At 43.8% G+C, this 25,814-nt stretch overlaps 2 protein-coding genes across 3 annotated transcripts in view; one reads left to right on the forward strand and one right to left on the reverse strand.

The window, feature by feature from the left end:
- Nucleotides 1-279: 279 nt before the first annotated feature.
- On the reverse strand, nt 280-4,476 carry LOC128770772 (alcohol dehydrogenase 1-like). Its single transcript, XM_053885619.1, has 9 exons — nt 4,440-4,476; nt 3,383-3,484; nt 2,403-2,544; nt 1,619-1,706; nt 1,341-1,551; nt 997-1,257; nt 743-875; nt 526-664; nt 280-445 (listed from the first exon to the last, which is right to left on the reverse strand). The coding sequence occupies exons 1-9, from the start codon at nt 4,455-4,457 to the stop codon at nt 412-414; spliced, it is 1,128 nt and encodes a 375-aa protein (XP_053741594.1). The 5' UTR covers nt 4,458-4,476; the 3' UTR covers nt 280-411.
- Nucleotides 4,477-17,007: 12,531 nt separating this feature from the next.
- LOC128771253 (genetic suppressor element 1-like) overlaps nt 17,008-25,814 on the forward strand; it is a 31,639-nt gene continuing 22,832 nt past the window's right edge. For both annotated transcript variants that reach the window (XM_053886563.1, XM_053886564.1), the window contains exons 1-2: nt 17,008-17,149; nt 17,359-17,553. In XM_053886563.1, coding sequence (XP_053742538.1) covers nt 17,517-17,553 — 37 coding nt within the window. In that variant the 5' untranslated portion in view covers nt 17,008-17,149; nt 17,359-17,516. The remainder of the gene's footprint in view (nt 17,150-17,358; nt 17,554-25,814) is intronic.

The following is a 25,814-nucleotide window of genomic DNA, read 5'->3' on the forward strand; positions in this document are numbered from 1 at the left end:
ATGTTTTGGTCATGTTGCTGCCGCAGAAACTACATAATAGTTATTGGCTACAGTTGCCCTTTTCACTTAACTAACACGATTGATCTTTATTTTATTACTGCTGCTGCTGCTGCTGCACTTGAAATACAGAATTAAAACTAGACACATTTGAATGTGTGACAGACCCGACAGCAGTGCAGAGAGTCAGTGACGTTGATGCGATGGGCCATAGAGATGAGCAAACAAACAGTCACAAACACTGTTCATATAAAGTTTATTATGGCTAAAAGCTCAGCTCAAACAAATTCAGTTTATTGTGTCCTCTTTTAACCCTTTTGAATCCCTGCTGTCTTGAACAGCAGCATGCGTCGCCAGCTTATTTAACATAAGGGACGTTTTATGACATGCATTCTTCTGGTTGTTTGTGAAACTTCACAGTGCTGACATATTCAGCACGGTCCGGATGCTGTGGAGGAAATACAAAAGGAAAGGTTTGAGCATATGATAAATAGTTAGCGCCGTTATCACCTTTGGGATGGGACCTACCTTTTACCCTGCTTTAACAGTTCTATAGCCTGGTTGATCTCTGCCAACGTCATGTTGTGTGTGATGAGCTCATCCAGCTTCACCTTCTTGTTCATGTAGGCGTCCACCATCTGACTCACACCGTCCTCGCCCTTGAAGCCTAAATCAAACATGGCGAGTTAAGTTTTTGTCCACCTATTTGTGTTGGCAAATAAGCGGCCCATTTGAATGCGTTCACCTCCAAACATGGAGCCCTTCCATGTTCTTCCAGAGATGAGATCCATCGGCAGAGGTTTGATCATTGGCTTCTCTGTCCAGCCAACGATCACGCTCACACCCCACCCAGGCATACAGGACTTCAACGCACTGTTCTGAAGTCAGAATAGTAAAAGACTCGATATGATTCATCATTCAAGCTGTGCTAACATCAGCATTAGAAACTGCAAAGGGCCAAGAACACAGCCACAAGTACAATCAATGAAAATGTCCCACCATGAGCTCCACATTCCCAACACACTCCAGGGAGTAGTCCACGCCCCCGTTGGTCATCTCAGCGATCACTCTGTAGATGGGTTTTTTGTGATCATTCGGATTCACAAAGTCAGTGGCTCCTAACTTCTTGGCTGTCTCAAACTTCTCCGGGTTGATGTCTACCGCGATGATTCTCTTGGCTCCAGCAGCCTTGCAGCCCATAATAGCAGCCAAACCCACCGCTCCGAGTCCAAACACGGCACAAGTCGAGCCGGGCTCCACCTGAGGCGAGGACGCGTGATGTTAGCGGCACCAGTGGTTTCAATACATGGCTGTCTGAGCTCACAGGTGAACCTCCAACATACCTTGGCATTATTTACTGCGGCACCAAATCCTGTGCAGATGCAGCATCCGATCAGACAAACTTTTTCCAGAGGAGCAGCTTGGTCGATCTTTGCCACAGCGATCTCATTGACTACTGTGTACTCAGAGAACGTTCCAAGTCCCATGAACTGCTTCAGAGGTTTTCCCCTACAGAAAAACCTTGAGTCTCTCTTCCTCTTTGGATTCAGGTCCCTGGGAGAACAAATAAGAGATCTGTTGATACAGTAATTTACCCTCGGCCCATCATGTTGCAGCTTACCATGACTTCTCACAAATATTTGTTTTTGGGCTTTTACAGAAGCGGCATTCTCGACACTGGGACACCAGCAAGGGAATGACCTTGTCTCCTGAAGGCCAGAGAATGTTCGAGAGATTAACTCAGTTATCTCATACATGTGAAGAAAGAAATTCTTGTCCTTCATCCGCTTCCATTCTATCTCAAACACCACACTGTATTTTTTACTACTTGCGCCTAGTCGAAAGTCCTGTAGAAAATCCCTTTTAATTTGTGAAAAATTGCAGCTACTCACAATCGGCAATTTTGGCAAGATATTTGCAGAACAAGATCGCAGAAATGTTATTCTTTTAAATCTCCCCTGAAAGTGGTGGGCAATATGGCAAAAATATATTGTGATTTATTTAAAAAAATATGCTTATACCACAATCTCTTTTGCATCATATGAATCTAGTTGGTAAATTACGAGACGATTCTTTGCCTCAACTTCAAAACAACAATTATTATCTGCCTCTTCACATTCTGGAGAGCACTGACTTGGTTCTATTTTAGTTTTTTTAGCCTACTTTTAAACAGAGAGGCAAACTCTGATGTCTGCAAGAGTCCATAAAGTTTTGAAGCGAGACATGTTGGCCATTAGCTCTGTGGTGCAGACAGTCTCGTGACGCATCTGTTGTGAAGGTGTGTGGTGAAGTTGGATGCACATCAGGATAAAAAAAGGACTCGAAGTTGCGCATTTGACCGGCTGCTTCGCTGTAAGTAAACAAACAACTTTAAATAAAAAAAAGAAAAAGAAACGTCTACTCACCAGGCTTCAATTTAGTGACCCCTGGACCGACACTCTCCACGATCCCAGACGCCTCATGGCCGAGAACAATCGGGTACGTGTTTCCAGAATCATTCTCGGCCAGATAGTAGAGGTCTGTCCTGCAGACACCGGTCGCTACAATCTGCAAAATGTGTCATTTTTGAAGGAGGGTCATCAAAAAATGAGCTTTCCCAACATTCATACAAATCCTGTGCTGAGGTATAAAGCAGGGGTTCTTAACCTTTTTTGATCTTGGGGCCCACCTTTCCCAGAACAAATGGACCCAGGGCCCATTCAAGTAATAGAACTGATTTCATTGGTGATCAATAACCATATTTAATGTACTTAGACGTAAACAAACTGAAACCTTGTGAAATGACATGAAATCATGTGATAATCGACAGAGAAATTTATTTGCCATCGAAAAGTCCAACCAGCAGCAGAACCAGGTGCAAATCATATTCATCAAATTTACTAAAGAAAAAAAGGGAAAAATACATTGGTGCAAACTGTTGAGAAAAAAGGAAAAACGGAATAAAATTCTGAGTAAAATAAAAATAACAAAACCATGTCATAAAATATAAATAATAAATTGGTTAAACGCCAAAGAAGATATAAGTGAAGTGTAAATAAAAGTATGGCCAAAAAAATGTTCTGCTTCAGTATGTGCTTTCATGAACAGATTTTACTATTGGGATCGCCATCACTTTCTCTATCATTTTTTGTTTTCAAAACTTCTCCATAGTTGTTAACTGTCACAGATTTGCAGCTGTCAAGTCAATTCAGTGACACATTATTGGCACCATACGTGGCTAATGTATTAAAACCGAGCGTCTCGTGGCCCAAAGGCGTGAAACAAGAAACCTTTTAGTGGCCCTCAAGGAGGTGCCCTATGGTTAAGAATCACTGGTACAGACGATCTTATTTAAGTGACGTCACTGTATTCTGTGTAAAAGTGTGATGTTTTTGATGTCGCTCACCTTGATACGGACTTCTCCAGCCTGAGGCGCGGCGACCTCGATCTCCTCCATCACCATAGGTGTTCTTGGACCCCATGAAACCGCCGCCTTGCACCTGATAACCTGTGTTTAAGAACATTTGTATTTCAGGAAAGAACATATATTTCTTTGTGTTTGCAAAAGAGAAGCACTACTATGTATTCAGCAGTTTTCTGATGTTCTGTTGGAGCCATTCCCCATGTAAACCCACCTCAGGTTTGATTGTGAAAATTGTGAAATGTGAGCATTTTTACTGATTTCATGACACACAAACCATAAAGAATATCTGCCCCTTCGTTTGGTTAAAGGGAGATGACAACAGATGCTATTTTAAGAACTCAAAGTTTTGCCATTTCAAAGATGTCAACATTCATAGATCACAACATACAGCCTTGAATGACATGTGAAACCCTTTAGCGGAATTTAACCTGATTTTAATATCCAGAAATTCATTCACCATGTAAAATGTATTTTGTGTTTTCATAAAAATGTGCCATCAATTCAAACCCCCTCCAGTGAATCATATTTCATTTATTATTGAGTGCCATTTGTAATGACTACGTCCAATAATGTAAACAATAAAAACGTGTACGCATAAATATGACATGATAAAAATGGTATTAACCAACACGCAAGGTCGTGAATGAAAATCTTTCTTTTGATTCAGTCAGAAGCAAAGCTGGACAATTTGTTTCCTTTTTTCGTTGTAATTACATGATTGGTGGTTCAATATTTACTACTTTTGTTGTTCATTTTTTTGATATGGTCACTGCTTCTAAAACAACGCCGGTCACACATTTGCATGGGAAATGTGTAATACTACGACATTTTGAATATTACATCTGAGTCTTCTCTCCATAGTTAATCTCAACCCAGAAAATCTCACGGAAGACGTGATCCACAGTGTCCAACAACATGGAGTTTGTTTAAATCTGCTCTTGTTTCTTGTTTCCCCATTTACATTGGCACCCTTACACAGAAGGTGTACTTTTTTTTTTTTAATTTCCAGTCATATAAGTATCACAGGAACTGTTCTTACCTTTCTGTCTGAATCCATTTCTGCTGTGGAGGCTGTGCTAGTCAGACAAGCAATGAGCAATGTGTTTGCTGTGGAGAGGGTGACCTGCTCCTTCAGGCTGCGTCTTCATTAATCAAATAAGAAAGAACGTTGAAAATAATGGGTGTGTACATTGAAAAGAATTAACAGTCCGCCCAGAAATGATGCACATTAGAAGAAAAGACCGGTATCTATGAGCCCAGCTGAAGAGTATGGCACTAGATCTATTGGGAAGGAGAAGAATCTGATCTCGAATCAGACAAAAGATTGGCTCCAACCCGACCGATTCATTCAATGCTTTTGTAACGCAACAATCTGATGGGCATTAGAGCACAGTTGTGGAATTTAACCCCACCATCTTTATTTTTAATTTCACACTTGTATGTCGTGTAGGAAAGAAGCGTCGACAGCAAGACACTGAGCCAAACACTGCAGGAAAGAATTTTAAATAACCACCTTGTTCCACCTGGAAAACCTGAAAAGATAATCTCTGACTTAACATTTTAAATTTGAGTGTAAACAATAATATCACGCCTGGATTACGGCGACGTGGTGCCACAGGGATTCCTGACAGAGTGCAGCAAAGCCACTGTACAGTTGGGCGATACAACAGCATGTGAAAAAACAATGTGTTCTTTCCTTCTAGCAACAGGAACAAGTCAATCAACTCACTGTACGCCTGTGACTTCTGTTGCTTGCAGTTTTTGCATCTATTTCGATGAAAACTAAAAGTAAAAACAAACCTGTATTTCAACAAACACACTCATTTCTACTGACAGAAGGTCAGTCTTGTCAAATAATGTTGTGGATCGGATGTGGCCCAGGGGCTGTCGGCAAGACATTTAAAAAAATGGTCCTGTTTATTTAAGGCATTTCATTTCTGGAAAAAAATAATTAGTTTCAGCAAAGTAAATAATTGGTTAACATAACATTGTTGTGTTAACGATGTTAAGACCAACGACGTTTGTTGATTTAGAGATTTGTGAGTTCTGCTGAAGAACGGTGTTGACGGTGAGCCGAATAAATATAAATCAACAGACAGCAGACAATCCTGTTGAGGCTGTCTGAAATCGATGATTTCAGTCCTTGTTCATCATTCTCCTGTGACCCCGCGCAGCGCCATCTACTGACCAACTGCCTGTTATTACACCTCTCTAAAGTTTAAATGTAATATATGCGGGAGTAAATCAGAGCCGTTTCATAGGATGATTTTTGGCGCACATCTTGTCTCCACGGTGAAATCATTGCAGATATTGACTTATTTTTCTTTACCGGTTGAACAGTTATTAAAACCAAATCAGTTACAGTGATCTAAATCGAATGTTTTAAGATGAAACGGTAGACTACTGAACTAATTTGTTGTCTTGTCGTCGTTAGAGTTCGCAATAAACACACCATGAAGAGTAACTTCTTTTATGAAGGACGTAGCTTCACCAACTTATACACAAGTATACAGTACACAGGTCGATCTACTAATATCAACCCATCAACTTTTTCATATACAGTGGTACCTTGGTTCTCCGTTCCAGATGGCCGCTCGAGAAGCGAATTGTTCGAAATCTGAATCGATTTTTCCCATTACAATGAATGGAAAAAGAAATAATGCGTTCCAAGCCTTAAAATAGTCTTTTGTGGGAGTGAATGTAGAGTGTCTGCTGCAGGTGGCTGTTCCTCTATGTGTGTGGCCGCTGCATGTGGGAGGGGTTGCCGAGTGAGTGACGTCTCTCCAGAAGTGAAGAGGTGCCCGGTGCGTGTCCAGCTCTGAATGTGCGCTTCTGTGCAGTTTGGCTGTGACAAAGTCATAAACCAAGTCACGCTCTGTCCCAGACTCGCCTCATCCCTGTCCCAGCTCCAGCCCACAACAGGACATCAAACCCTGGAGTGTCGAGAGCGAGCACCTCCCCTGTGACACTCTACCACGGTCCAGTGTGGAGACAGGAAAGGTTATACACCTCAATATGAAGAAAAAACAGTCAGTAAATGTAGCTAACGGGACACGTCTGCATACAGAGGCTGCGTTATACACAACAACGAAAAAAAATCTCAACATTTTTGTTTGAACTCTGATTTGTTCGAATTCAACCGAGGTTCCACTGTATAAATAAATAGCGCCCACTGCTGTCGGGATGTTTCAACAACATAACAATGATACTTTTCATCATTACATTTGTCTCCTTTATTCAGTTTCTCCTTCAAGATTTTACCTTTTTTTAAACTTGGCTTTGAGCAAACAGGAGCAGTGGAGCATCGTGGACCCCCTTCGCTCAGCCCACTCAGGACCCTGAAACAATAAACACATGCAATTCCACACATATTTTACATCCGCCATCGAGCTTGGGGGCCACAGCAAGGATTTTCTTTTCATCGACTAGTGCACAGTTTTTAGGCGTCTCAACCCTTTATGTTTGAAGAACACAAGTTATCCTTACACCCGAATACAGAGAGCAAAACGATGATCAGTCAGGCCTCTTCAAGCATTCCTGGCCACTCCTGTCTTCTTCATACAGATCCTCTCCAATATTGTTCATCCACTATATTCCCTGTCTCTCTGTAAGTCCAGACCAGCTCTCACTACTGTCCTTTAAATCTCCACCACCAAACTGTATCAGTCAACCGCAAAATAAACAAAACCACCGCATATAAGCTTTATTGACATTGTATCTCTTTGCTTACACAAACTGTATCCATGATTTTTGCTGTACGTTGTGCAATTAATAGCTATCACTTTAATACTAATAATTTACAACCAGAATGAACAAACTAAAATGGCAGTTATCCACATGTTATATCAACAGTAGATTCATTTAGATTACTCTTTCACCATTTGCCATCACAAGCTACTGTAACCCTTAGTATAGTAAACAAACAAAACATTTAATAAAGACACAGAAACTGATGTTTAAAGAAATTACAATGAGGAATGAGGTCTTCAATGTGACTCGGAATGAAACATGAGCCTATACATCCATCCATCCATCCATCATCGCCCGCTTATCCGTTGCTGGGTCGCGGAGGCAGCAGCTTCAGGAGGTCACGCCAAATGCCCTTCTCCCGAGCGACATCCACCAGCTCAGACTGGGGGATCCCGAGACGCTCCCAGGCCAGCGTAGAGATATAACCTCTCCACCTGGTCCTGGGTCGACCCCTCGGTCTCCTCCCAGCTGGACGTGTCTGGAACACCTCCAAAGGGAGGCGTCCAGAGGGCGTCCTGATGAGATGCCCGAACCACCTCAGCTGACGCCTCTCAATGTGGAGAAGCAGCGGCTCTACTCCGAGCCTCTCCCGAGTGACAGAACTTCTCACCCTATCTCTAAGGGAGATGCCTGCCACCCGTCGGAGAAAACCCATTTCAGCTGCTTGTATCCGGGACTTTGCTCTCTCGGTCATGAGCCTAGACATATTATTAGCATTATTTTGTAAGTATTTAAATTAACGTTTTTTGCGCATAATCTGTAGATAGACAGATAAGTAGCGGTATAACTGGGTAAAGTGATATGATTATGGTTGAACAGATTACAATTTGGTAAATCACCTATTCACCACTTGATCAAGATCATGCCATCTTAAACAAAAAATATAATTTGATGTAAAACTGTTATTGACATGTGTAATAGATATATTAAAAGTGAGTATAGGGAGTTTTTCATTGAGGAGCCATTGTTTTGTGAGAGGCTTAAATGCAATGTCCTTGCAATGTGCTCAGTCGGACAGCAGATGGCAGTAGCAACAATCAACACACACTATTGGACGTGCCGCCGTCTGTCTAAATCGCTCCCTTCCGAGGACCGCAGGGAGTGTTCACTGCCATTAGTGACAGTTGAAGAGAAGCCTTCCGCGCGCTGGTTAATCTGTAGCCTGTCAGGATGATGCTCATGTCATATACGAAGCACGTCACGTGACTAAAGTCGAGTAGTGAATGAGGAACTCTTGAGAACGTCGCTAAATCCAAACTCTTAACACAGTTTAGTATATATCAACCACCATGTGAACATCGGATCTTCAGATATAGGACTTTTTTTTTGACACACCAAACAACCAACCGTCTTCGTTTTGTACTTGCTGTGAAAACAAATTTTTCAAAAAGCAATTTTGCAAAGTGCACCTCCAACTTTCCACCAGCAGATGGCAGCACTTCTCTCAACTACCGGGACGGAGCGCAAGCGAGGGAGCAGGCGAGCGGAGGTGAAAGGCTGCGGATGACACAGGTGGGGAGTTTAGAAATCCAGGCAGGAAGGAGAAGAGCGAAAGTGAGAGATGAAGATTTCCCTGTGAACATCGTCCCCCTGCAGCTAAACTCCTCCTGCTAATGACCCGGTCTGCTGGTTCTGCCCGACAGATGGTGGAGGAACTCCAATTAGGCCACTCGCTCACTCGCTCACTCACGCACGCACGCACGCACTCGCTCACTCACTGTCTGTATGTCTGTCCTGAACAGGTGTTTCCTCCAGAGCTCCATCTGCGTCTGTGACTGGGAGGCTCCCGGTGACCTTTGACCCTGTTGGTCAGCAGGTGTAGAAGTCATGGCAGAGGTCAGAAGGTCAGCTGCTTCCTGACTGGCTCACAATGACATGACTGGATTCTGTGGTGAAATAAGCACTTGTGTAATTCACTCACACGGCCGTCAATAAGCCACTTTATCTGGGAGGGGTTCGTGTGTGTGTGTGTGTGTGTAAGAAGAGAATAATCCCACTAAATCTGTTTAGCTGCTCTGATCCATATTTGTTGCAGACGGCCAGTGTAGACACATGGCAGCTGTCTGTAGAGCACATGACCCGGCATGAACTGACCTCACCGTAACACACACACGCACGCAGGATGCGAGTGTGAAATGAAAGTAGTCTGAGTGTGTTGGGGTCAAGAACATGTCACTGTTGCATGAGAGAGACGCAGTGGATGAGGACGGCACAGTTTCAGGTGGAGGGGAGGAGCCTCTGTGTGCTGGGAGGAAGTCAAGAAGAAATTTACATTTGGATCAGAAAATCTACCTGTTCATAAATGATTTATTCATCATTCGTCCGTCAAGTCGTATGACAGTTAATCCATTTTCAAGGTCATCTATCAACTTGTCATCCATCCACAGGTCCATCCATCTGTTCACATACTAGCCATGTGTACAAATTGATTCATCCAACCGGCTGGATGTTTCCATCCACCCAGCCATCCATTCATCCATCATCCATCCACGAATTCATCCATCAATCATTTCATCCATCATCTGTCCATCCATCTGACCATCCATCAATCCATCCAAATAAAGTACAATCTTGTCTTATCATCCATTCATTCATCCACTCATTGATCATCTATTCATCCATCATCATCTGTCCATCATCCATCCATCCATCCAAATAAGTACTAACTTATCTTATCTTATCCTATCCAATCATCTGTCCATCCATTCGTCCAGCCAGCCAATGATCCAAAAATCCATCCATCCATAAAGTACTTCTTATTTTATCTTGTCTTAGCTTTTGCTTTGTCTTATTGTATTCGATCATCCATCCATCGATCCCTCCATCCGCCCATCCATCCATCCATAAAGTACTTCTTATTTTATCTTAACTTATCTTATCTTTTATCTTATCTTATTATTATTATTGTATTCGATCATCCATCCATCGATCCCTCCATCCGCCCATCCATCCATCCATAAAGTACTTCTTATTTTATCTTAACTTATCTTATCTTTTATCTTATCTTATTATTATTATTTTATTCGATCATCCATCCATCCATCCATCCATCCATCCCATTCACTGTCGTAGTAGACCCAAAGTCAAACATATAACAGTTCAGCTCGAGGATTCTAAATATTTGCTCACCTGTCAGCAAAAACACTCATCATGGGACGGAGCCTTGAAAACATGGCTCGCAGAGATGATTTATGTCAATTATCCCAAAAGTATAAATGTTTGGAAAGGTTAATTATGGTCAAAAAGAGGGAAGGAGCGGCGATAAAGGCTGTCACCTTTACCAGCGGGGTGTTTAACATTTTGCATCACAGCCCGTATGAGCCTCATACGTAGAGTCGGACATCAAAGGAGTGAGACTCTTATGAAGTATGCACAGAACAATTCAATCCATTTTGAAATGTGTGGTGGCCTATGAAATTATTTATGGTGAATTTGAACATTTTTGTAGCCGTAGATCACAAGTACACTGAAACAAAAGGCGGTTGTTTGCTTTGCATACTGAGGGGGTTTTCAGGGGAAGCCAGGGAAGCGGGTGAAGACATAGTGAGCAACCACAACTTTTTTGTTATTTTTTATAAAAGTAAGATTGAATTTGAGGAAAATCTGTTTGGACACATTATTTAATTAGCAAATTAATGGAGTGAAGGAGAAAAAAAAGGAAGAAGACCATGATTTTTTTTTCAAAAGTCGTGGAGCTGTTTTTGAATGATGTTTCTCCAGGCAGAATCCAAATTTCACTCAGCGGCGAATGCCTCATTCGAATCTTCTCTGCTCTGTTGCGTTGCGAATTTCCCCCGGGGAGGTTCAACAACACATTATCTCACCTCATCTCTACATGCTGCCGTTATTTGCTCAAAGAAAAGTTCATTACATACGAGTGAAAAGGTTCCTCCAAATCACACTGGCCACTTAACTGTCACGCTATTTCATGTACTCAACCGTCATCCGCAAACATTCATGTTTGCCTTCCAGTGGCCTGAGGGAGCCAGAAAAAACGTCTGTTAGCATTGTTTTCCTGAAGATCAACACAGCGTTTCTGTTGCTGTTTGTTGCGCTAATATTGGCTCCATTGAAACTCCATTAAAATAAAACTGAACATTTGTTAATGTAAATCATCAACACCTATTTTATGTTAAACAAATGTGTACTCTCTTTGCGTTGACTGAATAAAGAATGATTTAGTAATGCTTGATGATAAGTAAATACGAGAGCAAGTTCACTTCCTCTCCTGGAGACAGAACCTTGTTAATGGAAAATAATAACAGTAAATATAAGTTGAATGACTTATTTTCTTTAAGCCATGTCGGCATATCTGTGTTGTCACTGTGTGCTTCCATCCCTCTCCACCCTGCAGCTACACGCCCTCCCTCCACCCTCCCCTCTCTGCCTTATGTATATTATTGTGATGTCAATAATTTAGCAGAGGATTTAAGAATTCAGAGCTTAACAACAGGTTTCGATCTTTCCTCCACTGAATATGCATTTGTGAATAAAATATGATTCGTCTCTTTCATTAGCAGCTGAGACCTGTCAAGATTGCCATTTGTTTCCTGACAGTATCGCGGCGACGTGACAGTTCAAACGCTGATTCCTCCTCTTTATCTTGGCAGGTTTTCAATCTTTGCTCTATTTCTGCACACCGCCGAGCATTATGTTGTATCCATTGTTTTGTAGATGGTCTTTTCATCTCCGGAGGCTTTGTTGTTTTCTCACTCTTCTCCCCTGTTTCTACAGCGTGACTTCTTTTTTTTTCTTTTTTTTTCTTCGCTCTCTTACAGTTGCGGGCCGATAAGATGGAAGCCAGCTCAGACTGGTTCCCTCCTCCAACATCTAATCACCTGTCCACTCTGCATTAAGCGCACCACCACTCCTGCTCATCCTCCTCTGCCTCCCCCCACCGTCTTTACCCCACAGGCCGGTGGATCCTTCCTTTGTTCCTGACATCTGTTTTGTTGGGTGATTAATTGAGATGAGCATGTGGGGTGAAGGCCTGTGGAGGGGGAGCTGAGACCCCCCAGGTGTGTGTGTGTGTGTGTGTGTGTGTGTGTAGCTTCAACAATCCTTGATCTGGTTAGCAAGAGCAGGCTGCAAGGATTCCCCCCTCAGGAAAATTAAAATATGAAGATTGGTGAATATCTTTATATCTTTAAGAGAAAAAAAAAATCTATTGAAGCCGCTTTGTTTCTATTCAGCTTAATGGCACCTGACAGACAGCTGACGCACACACACACACCAGACGGAGCGGCAACAGAGGGCAGCCATGTGATTAGCAAACATCACAACAAAGTCCCGACTCTCATCATTCGTCCTGACACGTCATTATGGATTAAAGTTAAAGGGAGTAAATAAAGAGTGTCAGAGTGATGTCAAGCCACTGGGATTCTCCTCTCACTTTTTAGAAATGAATAGAGTGAATTCCAGGCAGACAGTTAAAACTTAGTGGGGCACTTAACACATCAGTTCATCGTTGGTATTTTTCAGCAGAAGAACAGGTGATACGTACTTCAGAAAAATGGCAACGCAATGAACTAATAACGTCAGGAGACACACATCATAAGCATGAAACCGTCTGAGCTAAGCGTCGGTCGCGGTGCTTGTATGTACAAAATGTATCCGGGCGATGACATCACATCCGGCAGTCGGAACTTGTTTTTTTTTTTTTACTTGGGTGAATACTTTCTGGCAAAAGACGATATTTGTCGCGCGGGTCATGTGCTCTACTTTCTGGTCTGATGATGACACGTCACATGTCACGGCGACAAAGGTCGCCATATGCTTGCCGAGCAATTTGCCTGACTAATATCAATGAAATCGCAACTAATGTAATGACTGTGGCAACCAAGCTAGGCAGCTCATTGATGCTGCCAGTCATTGCGTTGTACGAGCTCAGTTACGCTACTGCTAGCTGTGCTATGCTACTGAGCATGATTTATGTGGACAGTAATAAATGTTGGGCAATAATACTGGCTAAGAAATTTAAAAATGCGAGTGGGAATGAGCTGCTTGGTGGAGGTAAGCGCTCTCTTGAGTGCCTTTATGGTTTCACAAATCACAGCGAGGAAAAAACTGCTAAAAAAGGTGGCGATAAAAGGTAAAGATTAATTCTTGCCGAAGATTAGCTGGCCACCTTTAGACATCCCAATTCAGGCAGAATTGGGATGTCCATATTCAGGAAACAAAGTATTTATGTAAAGATTTTTTTTTTTTTAAGAACCAGTCTCTATGTCTAACAGTCAAAAATGACTAGAGGCTGTTTAGAGTCTGGTTTGGTGCAAGGCTGCCCTGGAGCTGTTAAATGAGCTTCACAAAAACAGTCTCATACGCTTCCTGGATCAAGATGTTTCTGAAATCTAATTTTGTCTTCAAAACTGACCACGGCTCAAGTCAGAGACGGTGATTTATGATCCCGTTCGCTCAAAGACAGTGATTTATGACGAGTGAAGGCAGAAATCATGGGCAAGGGACAGGCCCAGCTTTAAAGGTCAGGGTCGAAGGGCAGAGGTCACAGGGGTGTGCTTAGAGTAGCTGAAAACTCTCCAGGGTTTCTCAGCTCCTGTGATCCGTGCTTCCTTCAGGATGGAGGGAGCGATGTGAACACACAAGAACACTGGCAGCTACGTCCTTCTTGTTTCGTTTCCGATGTGTGGAGGACAGATGGACCAAGAAGAGTGAAAACACTCTGTGGCTCAGACCCATTAACAGCAATGATTTATGCTGCTGCGTATGCTGTGGTGGGCCGGAGTCAGTCGGTGCGTGTGCTGATTCAGAGCTTCACTCCGCCGCACTGATATTGAATGTCTCTGTGAGACATGCACGGTTGTCGTGATTTGGGTAGTTTAGCGGCCAGACAGGCACCAGACAGCTTTAGTCCGGAGTCTCACTGAGGGGTATTTCATCCTTATTTTCCGGCCACTCGGAAAGACTCTGCATATTTTAAAGTTCACCACACGGCCACACGAGCCAGGAGTGAGTTCTTAAATCGATTCAAAAAGTCTCTGTAGGAGAGCACTTTCAGATGATATTCCTCAGTTTGGAGTCAGTCTTGAATTCATGGTTCTAAACTAAGCTCTAAGTTTGCAGGGATCATGAACAACTATGACAAAATGAAGACTTTAACTGATGGGCTGTCTATATATGCATATAGTCTGCTGTTGAAGAAGATCAGTCCAAGGAGGAGGAACCACAAACAAAGAGTGAAATGGTCCTCGGGGGAAAACAGGGGTTCAAGGGTCACAAGCCCAAAACTAAGATTCAAGAAAATAAACAATGGGAAAGCAAGGAAGTCGCTGAATGGATGGTGCTTTAGGTCTGGAGTCTTCCAGAGTCACATCTCCAAAGAACTAAAGTATGATGACTCAGCTTGTGACCTGAGGTCAGGTCAAAGCCCCTTGGCCCTGCCGTGCCCAGGTTAGCAGAGACCAATAAGAGGGCTGAGGCGAACAGGTCCTGGTGGGTGAAGCCGCCGCAGTTGAAGACAGGATGGTGGAGAGATGTGTAGCTGTGTTAGCTTTGCCTAATGACCTCCGCTGACAATTATATCGGATCCAACACGGCACCAGACCGCCCTCCTTCCCCTCCACCATCCACCACTCCCACCACATCCTTCTGTCTGATCTCGCCATCCTCGCTTCACTTTCTTTTAATCTTCGCTTCCCCTCTCTGCTGACGCCGGCTCTCTGTCGTCTCTTTAAAAGTCGTCTCCACATCCCAGAATGACAAATATTTTTACCACTGCTCTTGTCAACACGTGCTCACTCACTCACACACACACACACACACACACACACACACACACACACACACACACACACACACACACACACAGACCCCCCCCCCTTCTGTCTTGTGAGTGAATTCAGAGTGACTCAGTAATGAGGCTCACTCACTTTAGGGTCAGTGACCTCAAGAGGGGGAGAGAGGGGATGCTGGAATAATGGCAATAAAAATTAATAGCAAGATGGTGGAGGTCTGTCTCTTTTATTCATCGCTGCTCTCCTTTTATTTGTCATCTTGTCAGCGCCGGGTGAGCCGCGCGCTGGGGGAAGGAGCAGGCAGAGAAAATGTTTAAGTGCTGATGGCAGCCCCTGGTTGCTGCTGGGACCGAGGTGTCAGCTCTTGTTCTGCCACAGCACAAATCTGAAGGCAGCGCCGACGTGCGGCTGCTCTTCTTCCAGGACGTCTGAGGGAGGGACCACACTCCGGCCCTGCGAGATTGAGTTATACGGCGGTGACAGGAATTCCCTCACGTTCCCCTGACGATGAGGTCAGAGGTCAATGCTCGTTATTGGCTGTTGTCTGTAATCATCACCGATCGTGCTGTGCGTGTTTGTGGCTCTTCCTCCTCCTCCTCCTCCTCCTCTCTTGACCTCCCGGGCCCTATTCTGTGCGGCGGAGCGTGACCCTCCAGGGTCAAAGGGTCCCGACTGTCTCCAACTGGAGGTCGTGGGGTGTTTACAGAGCACTGTGTGTGTGTGTGAGTAAAGGTCGAAAGGGCGCCGGCATGGAAGACAGCAGTACAGTACGTGACCCCGTGACTCTGTGACACACACGCACACTCTCACTCACCACTCCTTCATCCTCTTTGCTTGTTTTATCTCTCCTCTCCAGTCGACGCCACTGTCAGTTTGTGGTTGGCTGATGTTTCACAACCGCTCAAACATCTGCTCAGCACGGTTGGTGTGTGCGCGCGAGTGAATGTATGTTCAAGTGTGTCGCCTTTCTGTGTGAGGAATTATGGGCATGTGTGTGTTCATGCATGGGTGAGTGTATGTGTTAGTGCGCATGGCAGGGTGTCTCTGTATCGAGCAGACGGTGGTGGAACTCAATAACACAAGTGCCCTTAACAGACAGGCTCAAAACTGGTGCTCCTTACACAGGAAGTGTGAGTCCGATTGTGGTATTTTCTGGTAAATATTGGCAGCCTCCTTGAAGAACAAACACCCACTTGCTTTTCCTGTACGTCCACATTTTGTTTTCATAGGTCACTGGATCAACATGGACGTTCACATTTTGAGTCACCACCTTTGACACAGTGTCTATGCAGATTTGTTTACAAGTCTCTGTTTGCTTGTTTGTGTGTGCATATGTGTGCAGAGGCAACTTTCTTGGAGAGCAGCTCCTGCACACACAGATCAATAGAGCGACAGGAAGGTGTCTTCAGCGGCTCCGCATGACTGAAGACTAGCCAGGATGCTACCACTCCAGCATCCCGCTGTAATTGACAAAGAGCCCAGCTAACTGGATGTGTCACACACATGAGGCCTGTGTAATCGATGGGAGCATGTGACCGGCTCCTGGGCCGGGAGCGCGTGTGCTGTTGGATTCAACGTACACGATAATGTGTCTGCAATCCAAAGCATCTGACTGTTGACTGGCACTCGAAGAAAGAGGGCTGAAGAGGAGGAGCTCTGGATGAAACTGATGCTTTGGGGCAGATTTCTTGCCTTGCTTGCAGCGACACACACCCTATCTACCTCTTCTCGCGTCCTCTCTAGCTCTCTCTCTCTCTCTCCCGTGATGAATCAGCTGTCACTCAGGCACCAGTCCAATCTACTGATAATGAGAACCCTCTCGCCTGTCTTCCCTTCTTCTCAATCTCCCACTTCTCTCTCACACAGCAGCTAAATAATCCCCTCTTCATATTTATCACCGACACACACACACAAACACACACAACAACAAACAACCACAGACACACTGAGACAAGCGCGTGCCATGCATTCATTCATCCCTTCTCACTCGTCCTCCTTCTCCTCCTCTTCCTTGTTCCCGACTCCCTCCCTCTGCCCCCCTCCTCCTCATCCTCTTCCTCCTCCCCCTCCTCCCTTGTGCCTGCTGAGCTGATCAGTCAGTAGTGGGACTGAAGCATTAGAAGGAGGATAAAGCGAGAAAAAAGGGCAGAGAAACACATCATTATACCGCAAATGAGCAAGAGGCCGCTGAATGAATAACAAGGAAGGGATTACAAAGCTCCTGGCCGAGGAAAAGGAGAAACGCCAGGTGAAGACTCTCTCTCTCTGTCTCTCCTCTCTTTCTCTCACTCCCTCCCCCTCTCTTTCTGTCACCCTCTCAACTCTTTCAGTGGCTCTTCCTCTCACAGACGAGTCTCTCAGTGAATGACGGCATGACCACACTCTCACCCTCCTCAGCCTGTGGACTATCTGCCTCTTCTTTTTGCTCATCCCCCGCTCTCCCCCCTGCTCTGCCAGGTTTACTAGGAGGAGAGGGCAGCAGACGCCGGCTGACCTCTCCCCTCCTGACACCCTGCAGGGGCCGCGGAGCCGGAGCCGGGAGCAGTCTGATGACCAACTTTAACCTCTTAAACCCAACCACCTTCGTTGCTCAGTGACCTCTGATTCTTCCTGTCATGTTTGGATTAAAGAGTCCACGCTTCTACCTGCCAGGTGAGTCAGCCATCACTCTCTCAGACAAGGACTCCCTTTTGTTCTGTCATACTTTCCTGAGTTTTGCCAACCAAGCCATTGACAACAGCCAGACAGCTTTAGTCCGGAGTCTCACTGTATTTCATCCTTATTTTCCGGCCACTCGTACAGACTCTGCATATTTTAGAGTTCACCACACGGCAAGGACACAGAAGCCAGGAATGAGTTCTCATATCGATTCAAAAAGTCTCTGTAGGAGAGCAGTTTCAGATGATGTTCCTCAGTTTGGAGTCAGTCTGAGTCATACTTTCATGACTTTTGCCAACCAAGCCATTGACAACAATGTGCTTCTCATTTTTGATAGAGCTCTGTTGATTTGTGTTGCTCCCCTTTAGTATCAACGGCTTTTTAAACTTTATTTGGGAAAAAGATAATCATATTCAGCGAAACTCAATTGTTAATAACTCGTGACTGAAGTGTGAAGCCACCTCAGTAACCCACCTGCTCCTCCTGATAATCTCCCAGCTGTTGTGTTGTTGTCTCTTTACACCATTCCACATTGGTCTGGAAGTAGTGCTGTGACCATGCAGCCATTGTATACAGTGGCCCTGACAGAACTGTGCTCTTAACCTTTTACGTCCTTAAATGTTGGGGGATGGAGACTGTAAATGATAAATACCAAGAGTCCTAGAGCACTTTCCTAGTAGAAAGAAGTCAGCGGATTGCTGTGCGCATCTTACTTTTTGGTTTCTTCCCGGATACTGGGCGCTAGTAAAATGTAGCTTTTGTGACCAAATAAATGCTTTAAAAAGGGAGACAAATGAATAAAAATATAAAAGGTGAAACATTATATTATTGTATCCATCTTTAACTTTTACATTTTTTTAAGTTAAAAATACTGTCCAATATTGACCTTTCACCTCTTTGAATTGTGACAAATAACTAACGTTTGCCTTAAAACATAACCAGCAACTGTATCAAACTGTGGGTTTTGACTCAGTATGACTTGAATCTTCTATTTATACTGTAATTTTGGACTACAACAGCAACATTATTTGTCAAATAAATGGAGTAATAATAGCGTGCTGAGATGATGACGCATATGAACAGTGGTGTAACTCGGAATAGAACCATCATAAAATAAAGCAGAAGTCAAATATAGCCGGTCATGTATGATCTGGTGAGTCCAGACGATGAACCCTGACCCCTGACCCTGAAGCTATCTCAATCGGGTTTGTTCAATGTTTGAACTTGGTCAGGTGCTCATGAGGGAACGCGGTGCGGATGGTTGTCTCGGGCACAACATTCAACAGCCTTGTGGCTTCCAGTGTTGACTGTTTTGGTCTTTTATTTCCTGCAAATCTGGAAAAGATAAGAGGAAACCCCCCACAATCTGAACCTCGAGGCTCCCACCTGACACACACCGCATTTGCCACGATGCATTTTGCACGTCCTATTTTCTAACTACATGTACATATGAAGCTCAGTTTATTCTTTTTGTGGGTCCGTGCTTGAGAATGTGTGTGTGTGTCTGTCGTGTTTTCGATGATGCCCCAGCCCCCCTCCTGGCCCTAACTGCCGTTGCTGTGGAGACACTGTCATCCACTCTCAATGATCATTTGACAACAAGGGGGGTGAGGGGTAAAGTGTGTGTGAAATGACAGCAGAATGGAAATTAGAGGTGACAATAAGAATTCAGCATAAAAACAAACGCTACTGATGAAATCCGTCTCAAAAAATCATTGTGTTGTGTCTTTAGAGAGGGAAAGTGTGAGATGAGTGTGTGTGTGTGTGTTACCCAGAGCACACAGTGACCTTAACATGGTTATCATACAAGAAAAAAAAAAGTGGCATTTTGCTATCTCCCACTCTCTGGACCCCCTGGTGCTTTATACCTCACATATTACAGCGAGTGGCTCTTTCTCCTCAGTGACTTGTCACTGGATCACTACCCAGCTGTGTTCCTAAAATCTATTCCTTCATATCACGCCACACTCTCTGGAGACAGGCGTCAAAGCTTCTGGGAAGTCTGTAGTTTCAAAGACGAGCAAAACTGCCTACTGGGCTGAAACGATCAATCTGGCATATTTTAGATTTGGCAAATCCTGAGAGGGTAGCTTCAGATTCAGGACATTAATAAGACCTTTGTTTTTACAAAGAGAGTCTAAACAGCTTATTTTCGGCACTTTTTGTTGCTGCAGACTTACATGTGGTAATGAGCCGTGCTCTCCATATCAAAGTGTTCCATCTTGGGGCGTCTTTTTTCACCATAAAATATGGTGCGGCTGCAGCAATGAGGCTTGGAAACATGGAAAGCACCTGTTGCTGAAGCAGTGTCAGGAGATCAGTGGCCTCCTCTGGACATGAAATCAAGAAAACCTTGCAGTTTTAACAGCTTATGAAAGTGTAGATGTGTTAGTAACTAGGCAAGCACTCACAGACCTCTGCCAAGCAGCTCGTGCTCAGCCATACTGTGAGTTCCACCTCCATTAGATACATTTTTAAGCATTTGAAAAATCAATGAATCAGTCATCATTTAGAGTCAACGTATGATGAGCATATTTGGACAGCAGGTGGCAGTAGGGATCTCATGACAGCCTGACAAGTCCTTCAAAAGGTTTGTGGAACCAGATATTATTTTGCAAATCCACGGTGGAGTAAACAACTGGAGACATTGTTTAGTTTAATGTAGGTTCCCTTTATTGTATTTTCCTACACAGAACTTAATATTGATGGACAACAGGTTAAAGAGGCTCATCTTCAGTTCACAGGTCACACGCCATCATGAACACACGCTCCTCAGTGACTGTCCATTTATGCAGCCACTCACTTGTCACACACACACACGCACACACACACGTTATCGGTGGTGAATCGATGGAGTGTGAAAGCAGGTTTGTTGACATGTGTATTAGCCTGCCATATTTATCGCCCGCCGTGGTGCATTCGGGGGGTTGGTAACTCTGTTCGACTTGACCTCTGCATTGATTCCCATGATACGTGTCAGAGGCACAAGGACACTGTGGCTTGTGATTTATGGCAGATGTCACACGAACACACAACCATACCCTGCACACAGGAACACATTTCTCGCACCCACAGGCTTTGTGATAAGTCAACATTATTGTCTACAGCAGCAGATGACCAAAAGACTCATTTCAATTGTTGGGATTAACGTAGGCTGCTGTTACTGTTGGATCATTTCTTTATCGAGGGAGCCACGTGTCTGGAGTGGCTGTGACTTTGTAGTACTGCAAGTCTGCTAAAATTCAATAGCACATGAGGAAATTAGTTTCACAGCTGGCTTTTATATATTAGAAATATATATTGGCCAAAAATCAGTGGCCTCATTTCAGTTATCTAGCATTCATTCCTGAAAAAAAAAGTCCCACAGTGTCCTGCAACAGTAAACACTTCATTGTTTATGAGAAACAATTGGATTTGTTATTTGATGTAACATTTAAAACCATTATTTCTCAGTCATCTGTCAGAGACTCAGTGCGGGGCCCATGTTTTCACACTGGTTGTGGTGTGGCAACCTGACAATGTCAATGAGTTTGGGTCATTGATAAGGTACCAATGAACAGATAAGACACACACACACCTCTATCTATGAGGGGACCAAATGACATAATGCCCAGCCTCTCAACCTAAACCTAAACATCCAAAACAAATGGCCAAACTTAACCATTACTCTTAAAAAAAAAAACTTAAACCGGTGTAAAGACCTCTATATTTTTACATTTTAACCCAAAAGAACCAGCACAAGCCGGTGTGTTTCAGCGAATTGGTCCCCCCAAGTATAGCTTAACCAGGTACACACACTCACGCATGCTTTGATGTGAGGATGTTACTTCAGCTCACACACACACACACACACACACACACACACACACGCCTGTTTGCTCGGTGAGTTGGGCATATTAGGATAAATGCCAGCAGATTTTAACCCGAGGTGATAACAAGTCTCCGTCGCGCACGCGCATGCTAACACTTCCCCTGAGCGCACAGGCAAACAAAAGAAGAGGCAGGAAGACTCACACACTCTTATATCGTAACACGCAGCTTGCTATACGATAAGGAGCAGATGGCTGCATTGTTAGCCAAATGCAAGTACAGCAGCTAAATTCTGCATTAACACACAGACACACACACACATAGACACACACACACACACGAGTCAATGTCTGGTGGCGTCAAAAGACAGAGAGAGAGAGTGAGTCCTTACATATTTAGTCCTCTGCCCCTGCTGGTCCTGCACCATCTGCAGGCTCATGAACCATGTCAAAACATAATTGATAGAGTGTGTGTGTTTGACAGAGGCTTCAGTGTCTTCTGATGCACACATTTCCGCCTTTTTGTCCTCAAATCAGACTACACACACACGTGCACACTCACACATTCATGACGATTTACATGCCGACACACACACACACACACACACAACTGGTTCATGCAAACTCACACTCACATACACAGCAATACAATGTTTCATGCAAAGGCGGATTAAAAAAGACACACCCATACACACACACACACACACACACATTTGCGTCGCCATCTTTGTGAGGACCATCATGGACATAACCCTTTCCCCAGCCACTCACCCTAAACCTAACCATCCAATACAAAAGGATAACCTTAACCTGGGCTCTGAACCAAACTTAAATCCAATGACAGTGACCTGGTTATTTTTGACGATTTAAGGCTCAAAAAAGCCTTCGGACAGACCAAAACGTCCTCACAAGATCAGTGTCTTGTCAAAGATTGGTCCACACAAGAATGCACACACAGAAAACACCATCTCCCACACACTCGCGCAATTGTTAAGGCACTAGTTGTGGTAGCTCATTTGTAAAATAACTGCCAACTGCCTGAACACAAACACTGACACACAGTTACACACTTATTATAGTATAGTATTATTTACCCGTATTTATTTTGTCTTTCAATCAATATTCATATATCCCTGGCACAATCTGTCAGTCACCATTTCCTATTTCAGGACTCCTTGTTGTAATCCTTGTTTTTATTTATCTATAAAACACTACACTTACTATATATATATATATATATATATATATATATATATATATATATATATATATATAAGCTAAATAAATACTGAGAAATTATTTAAAAAATGATGTATTTAGCATTTTTTTAAAATCACATTTTGTTTGTCAATTTTTCTTTTTAATATACATTTTTTCTATTTAATCTACATTCCTTTTTTATTGTCACATTTTTCCAACTTATATTAGGTTTTTTTGACATTTTGATTTTGGGATTCAGTCCCAGGCCAGACACCTACTGGAGTCAGCGCGTGCCTTGATAACACACACACACACACACACACGACGGGTCATAAAGCTCCCAAACATGCTACACCCCATAAGCACAGCTGAGAGACGTGTGAGAACACACAGCGGCGGCGTGTGTAGTTCCAGGGTGCCTGTTTGTTCATGTGTGATCTTGCATCACCTTGTTCTGCTTCTGACTGTATTTGCATAATCTGCATAATGATGCTGGCTTTAATTGGCCGCGCTCAGGTACGGGATCATGTGGTTAAGTAGAAGATCATGATTATGTAAATAATTGGCCTGACCACAGCAAGCTGCTGCTCTCGACCGCCCATCTGGAGGTAGAGCGAGAAAGAGAGAGCGAGAGAGGAGCAACATGGGAGAGGAGAATGAGGGGAGTGAAAGGAGAGATTGGAGCGCTGAAAAAAAAATGACATGAAAAGTGGCGAAAGACTTCCTCACCTCGGTTGTTGATACTGTCAAGGCGACTCATGCAAACAGTGCCAGGTGTCGCTTCTCTCTGAGGAAACTTTGAAAGGAGACCTAGCATGCCACACTGTTTAAACGGCAAGGCACTGTGTGTAGCATTTTAAACTGCAGTGATGTTTACATATTGAAGCTATTGTTGGTGTTCTCTGCTCCCTCCATATCAGTCGTCCCTGTCCACATCCCGATTCAGTTTATGACTCCAGGATCACACGCTCATTTCTGTGGCGCCCAGAACACGTTTTGCAAACATTCCTTTGCATCAAACGTGCGTGAATGTTTGTGACACCTTTCATCACACGCTTAGTTAAGTGATAGCAAGCAATAACTCCCTTTGAAAATGTGACCATGTTCACCGCAGATAATAGGATCAGGCTTTTCAAAACATGAATTCAGAGATAAACATGTAGCGTCACAGGGTATTTGATGTGCCAATATTTGCTAGTGTATTGAACATGAGTTATTTCTCCGTGTAAAAATGCAAATGCATCATATGTCGCAGTTGTTTTTCAACTCAGTCACTTAAGTGTTTAGTGTTTAGTGTCAAGAGGGCAAGCCCGTCCTAATAGCCAAATAAGTGGAGCGGTGAAGCTTCGCTGTAACTGACGTCCAAAGTGTTGTTAGTATTTCCCCAGGCTTAAATCACCTACTTGCACACTTTATTTAGAATGCTAATTACAAACCGGTTTCACCAGGAAGTATGATGCGTTCAAAGATTGCACAAGTGTTACCAACGAAAACCAGAGATGCAAAGTCGGTTTAAAATACACGCAAACACGCCGACTTTAAAGATGACTTATGCAGATCTCTCCATAATTGAACTGCTGTCATCGCACAAGAGCAAAGATTGAACAAGCTAATCGTGTGAACAAACATGGTGTACTTTATAGTTTTAATTGACACATAAGAACGAGTCATTTTTGCTTTTTATTTTACTATTTAAATAGAATGTTGTGAGTAATGACTGGGGCTGATCATTAATGTAAACCTGCTTGTTATACATTTTACACCGAGGCCTTCAGTCAAGTCACCCCAGCCCCATATAAAAAAAAAAACAAAAACAAAAAAAACAACAGAACAAAGTCTCAGTTTCGTAATAGAAAGACTCAGACACAGTGTGCCGACAGCAGCGCAAGAACCATGTCAGAGTAGAATCACAGAGCTGAGCCAGGGCGCCCCGACTTTAACATCTTAACCGTGAACAAAATAAATATCTTAAACGTTTGCAGGTCTCGTTGGTGTAGATGCCGGGGAAAAGCAGGGGCGGCGAACAGTGTGATACTATTTTATCTGTAGTTTCATTGCTCTGAAGCTTGTTTGCCCCTAAAAATCCGTAAATGTTTCAGCCACAGGTTATAGAGAGCGAGAAAAGAGTCACGGTTAGTCCGGAAAGTCCGGTATGAGTATTCAATCACAGGACGCGTACAAGTCACGTTCAACGTGAGGCCAACTAGAAGGCCTCGCAGTCCCCAACTCGTGATCTGATTGGCTATCGCAACTATCCATCAACTCTACGTGTCTGTTCATTCTGCGATTTGTTCTAAATCTGAATGGATTTTTCCCATTACAATGAATGGAAAAAGAAAGAATGTGTTCCAAGCCTTAAAATAGTCTTTTGTAGGAGTGAATGTAGAGTGTCTGCTGCAGGTGCGCTGTTCGTCTATGTGTGTGGCCGCTGCATGTGGGAGGGGTTGCCGAGTGAGTGACGTCTCTCCAGAAGTGAAGAGGTGCCCGGTGTGTGTCCAGCTGTGAATGTGCGCTTCTGTGCAGTTTGGCTGTGACAAAGTCATAAACCAAGTCACGCTCTGTCCCAGACTCGCCTCATCCCTGTCCCAGCTCCAGCCCACAACAGGACATCAAACCCTGGAGTGAGCGCTCCAGCACCTCCCCTGTGACACTCTACCACGGTCCAGTTCGAACTCCGATTTGTTCAAAGTTGTTCAAAGAAAACCGAGCAACCACTGTACTATATTTAATATATTTTGGGAAAATACATTAAAGATGAAATGTACTTTTGTCATAAATTTGCTCGTGATTTGGTTTCTGGTTATGTCAGGCTAGCAAAGAAGGCCTTGCAGGCCCTGACGGCCCGCAACTGTTGTTATATTTGTTGATATTAAGAGGGGATTTACAGATAGTGCTCATGCCTCAGAACTGAGGCTAGGTCTTTCAATTTTCTCAGATTGTGATCTATTTCAGTTCTAAAGGTGAGTCAAGAGGAAGGTTATCAGTGGATCACTGGCGCTACAGTCGGCATGTGCGCCCCAAAATGCCCAAATTTGTCACCTCCACTTTCAGGAGGGGACAAAATTGCGAGCTCCAAGTTTGCATGAGGAGCACGGCTGACAGATGGAGACGGCAGCGGCAGACAAAGAGAAGGTAATTCTCACTGCTGGACGTGAGAGCTGGAAAAGAACAGCGAACATTAGCACTCCCCTCCCTGCTTCCTCATCTCAGCCCGCGGGCCAACAAACATCACAGGAGTAAACTGAC

The sequence above is a fragment of the Synchiropus splendidus genome, chromosome 14, assembly GCF_027744825.2.
Source record: "Synchiropus splendidus isolate RoL2022-P1 chromosome 14, RoL_Sspl_1.0, whole genome shotgun sequence".
Lineage (NCBI taxonomy): Eukaryota > Metazoa > Chordata > Actinopteri > Syngnathiformes > Callionymidae > Synchiropus > Synchiropus splendidus.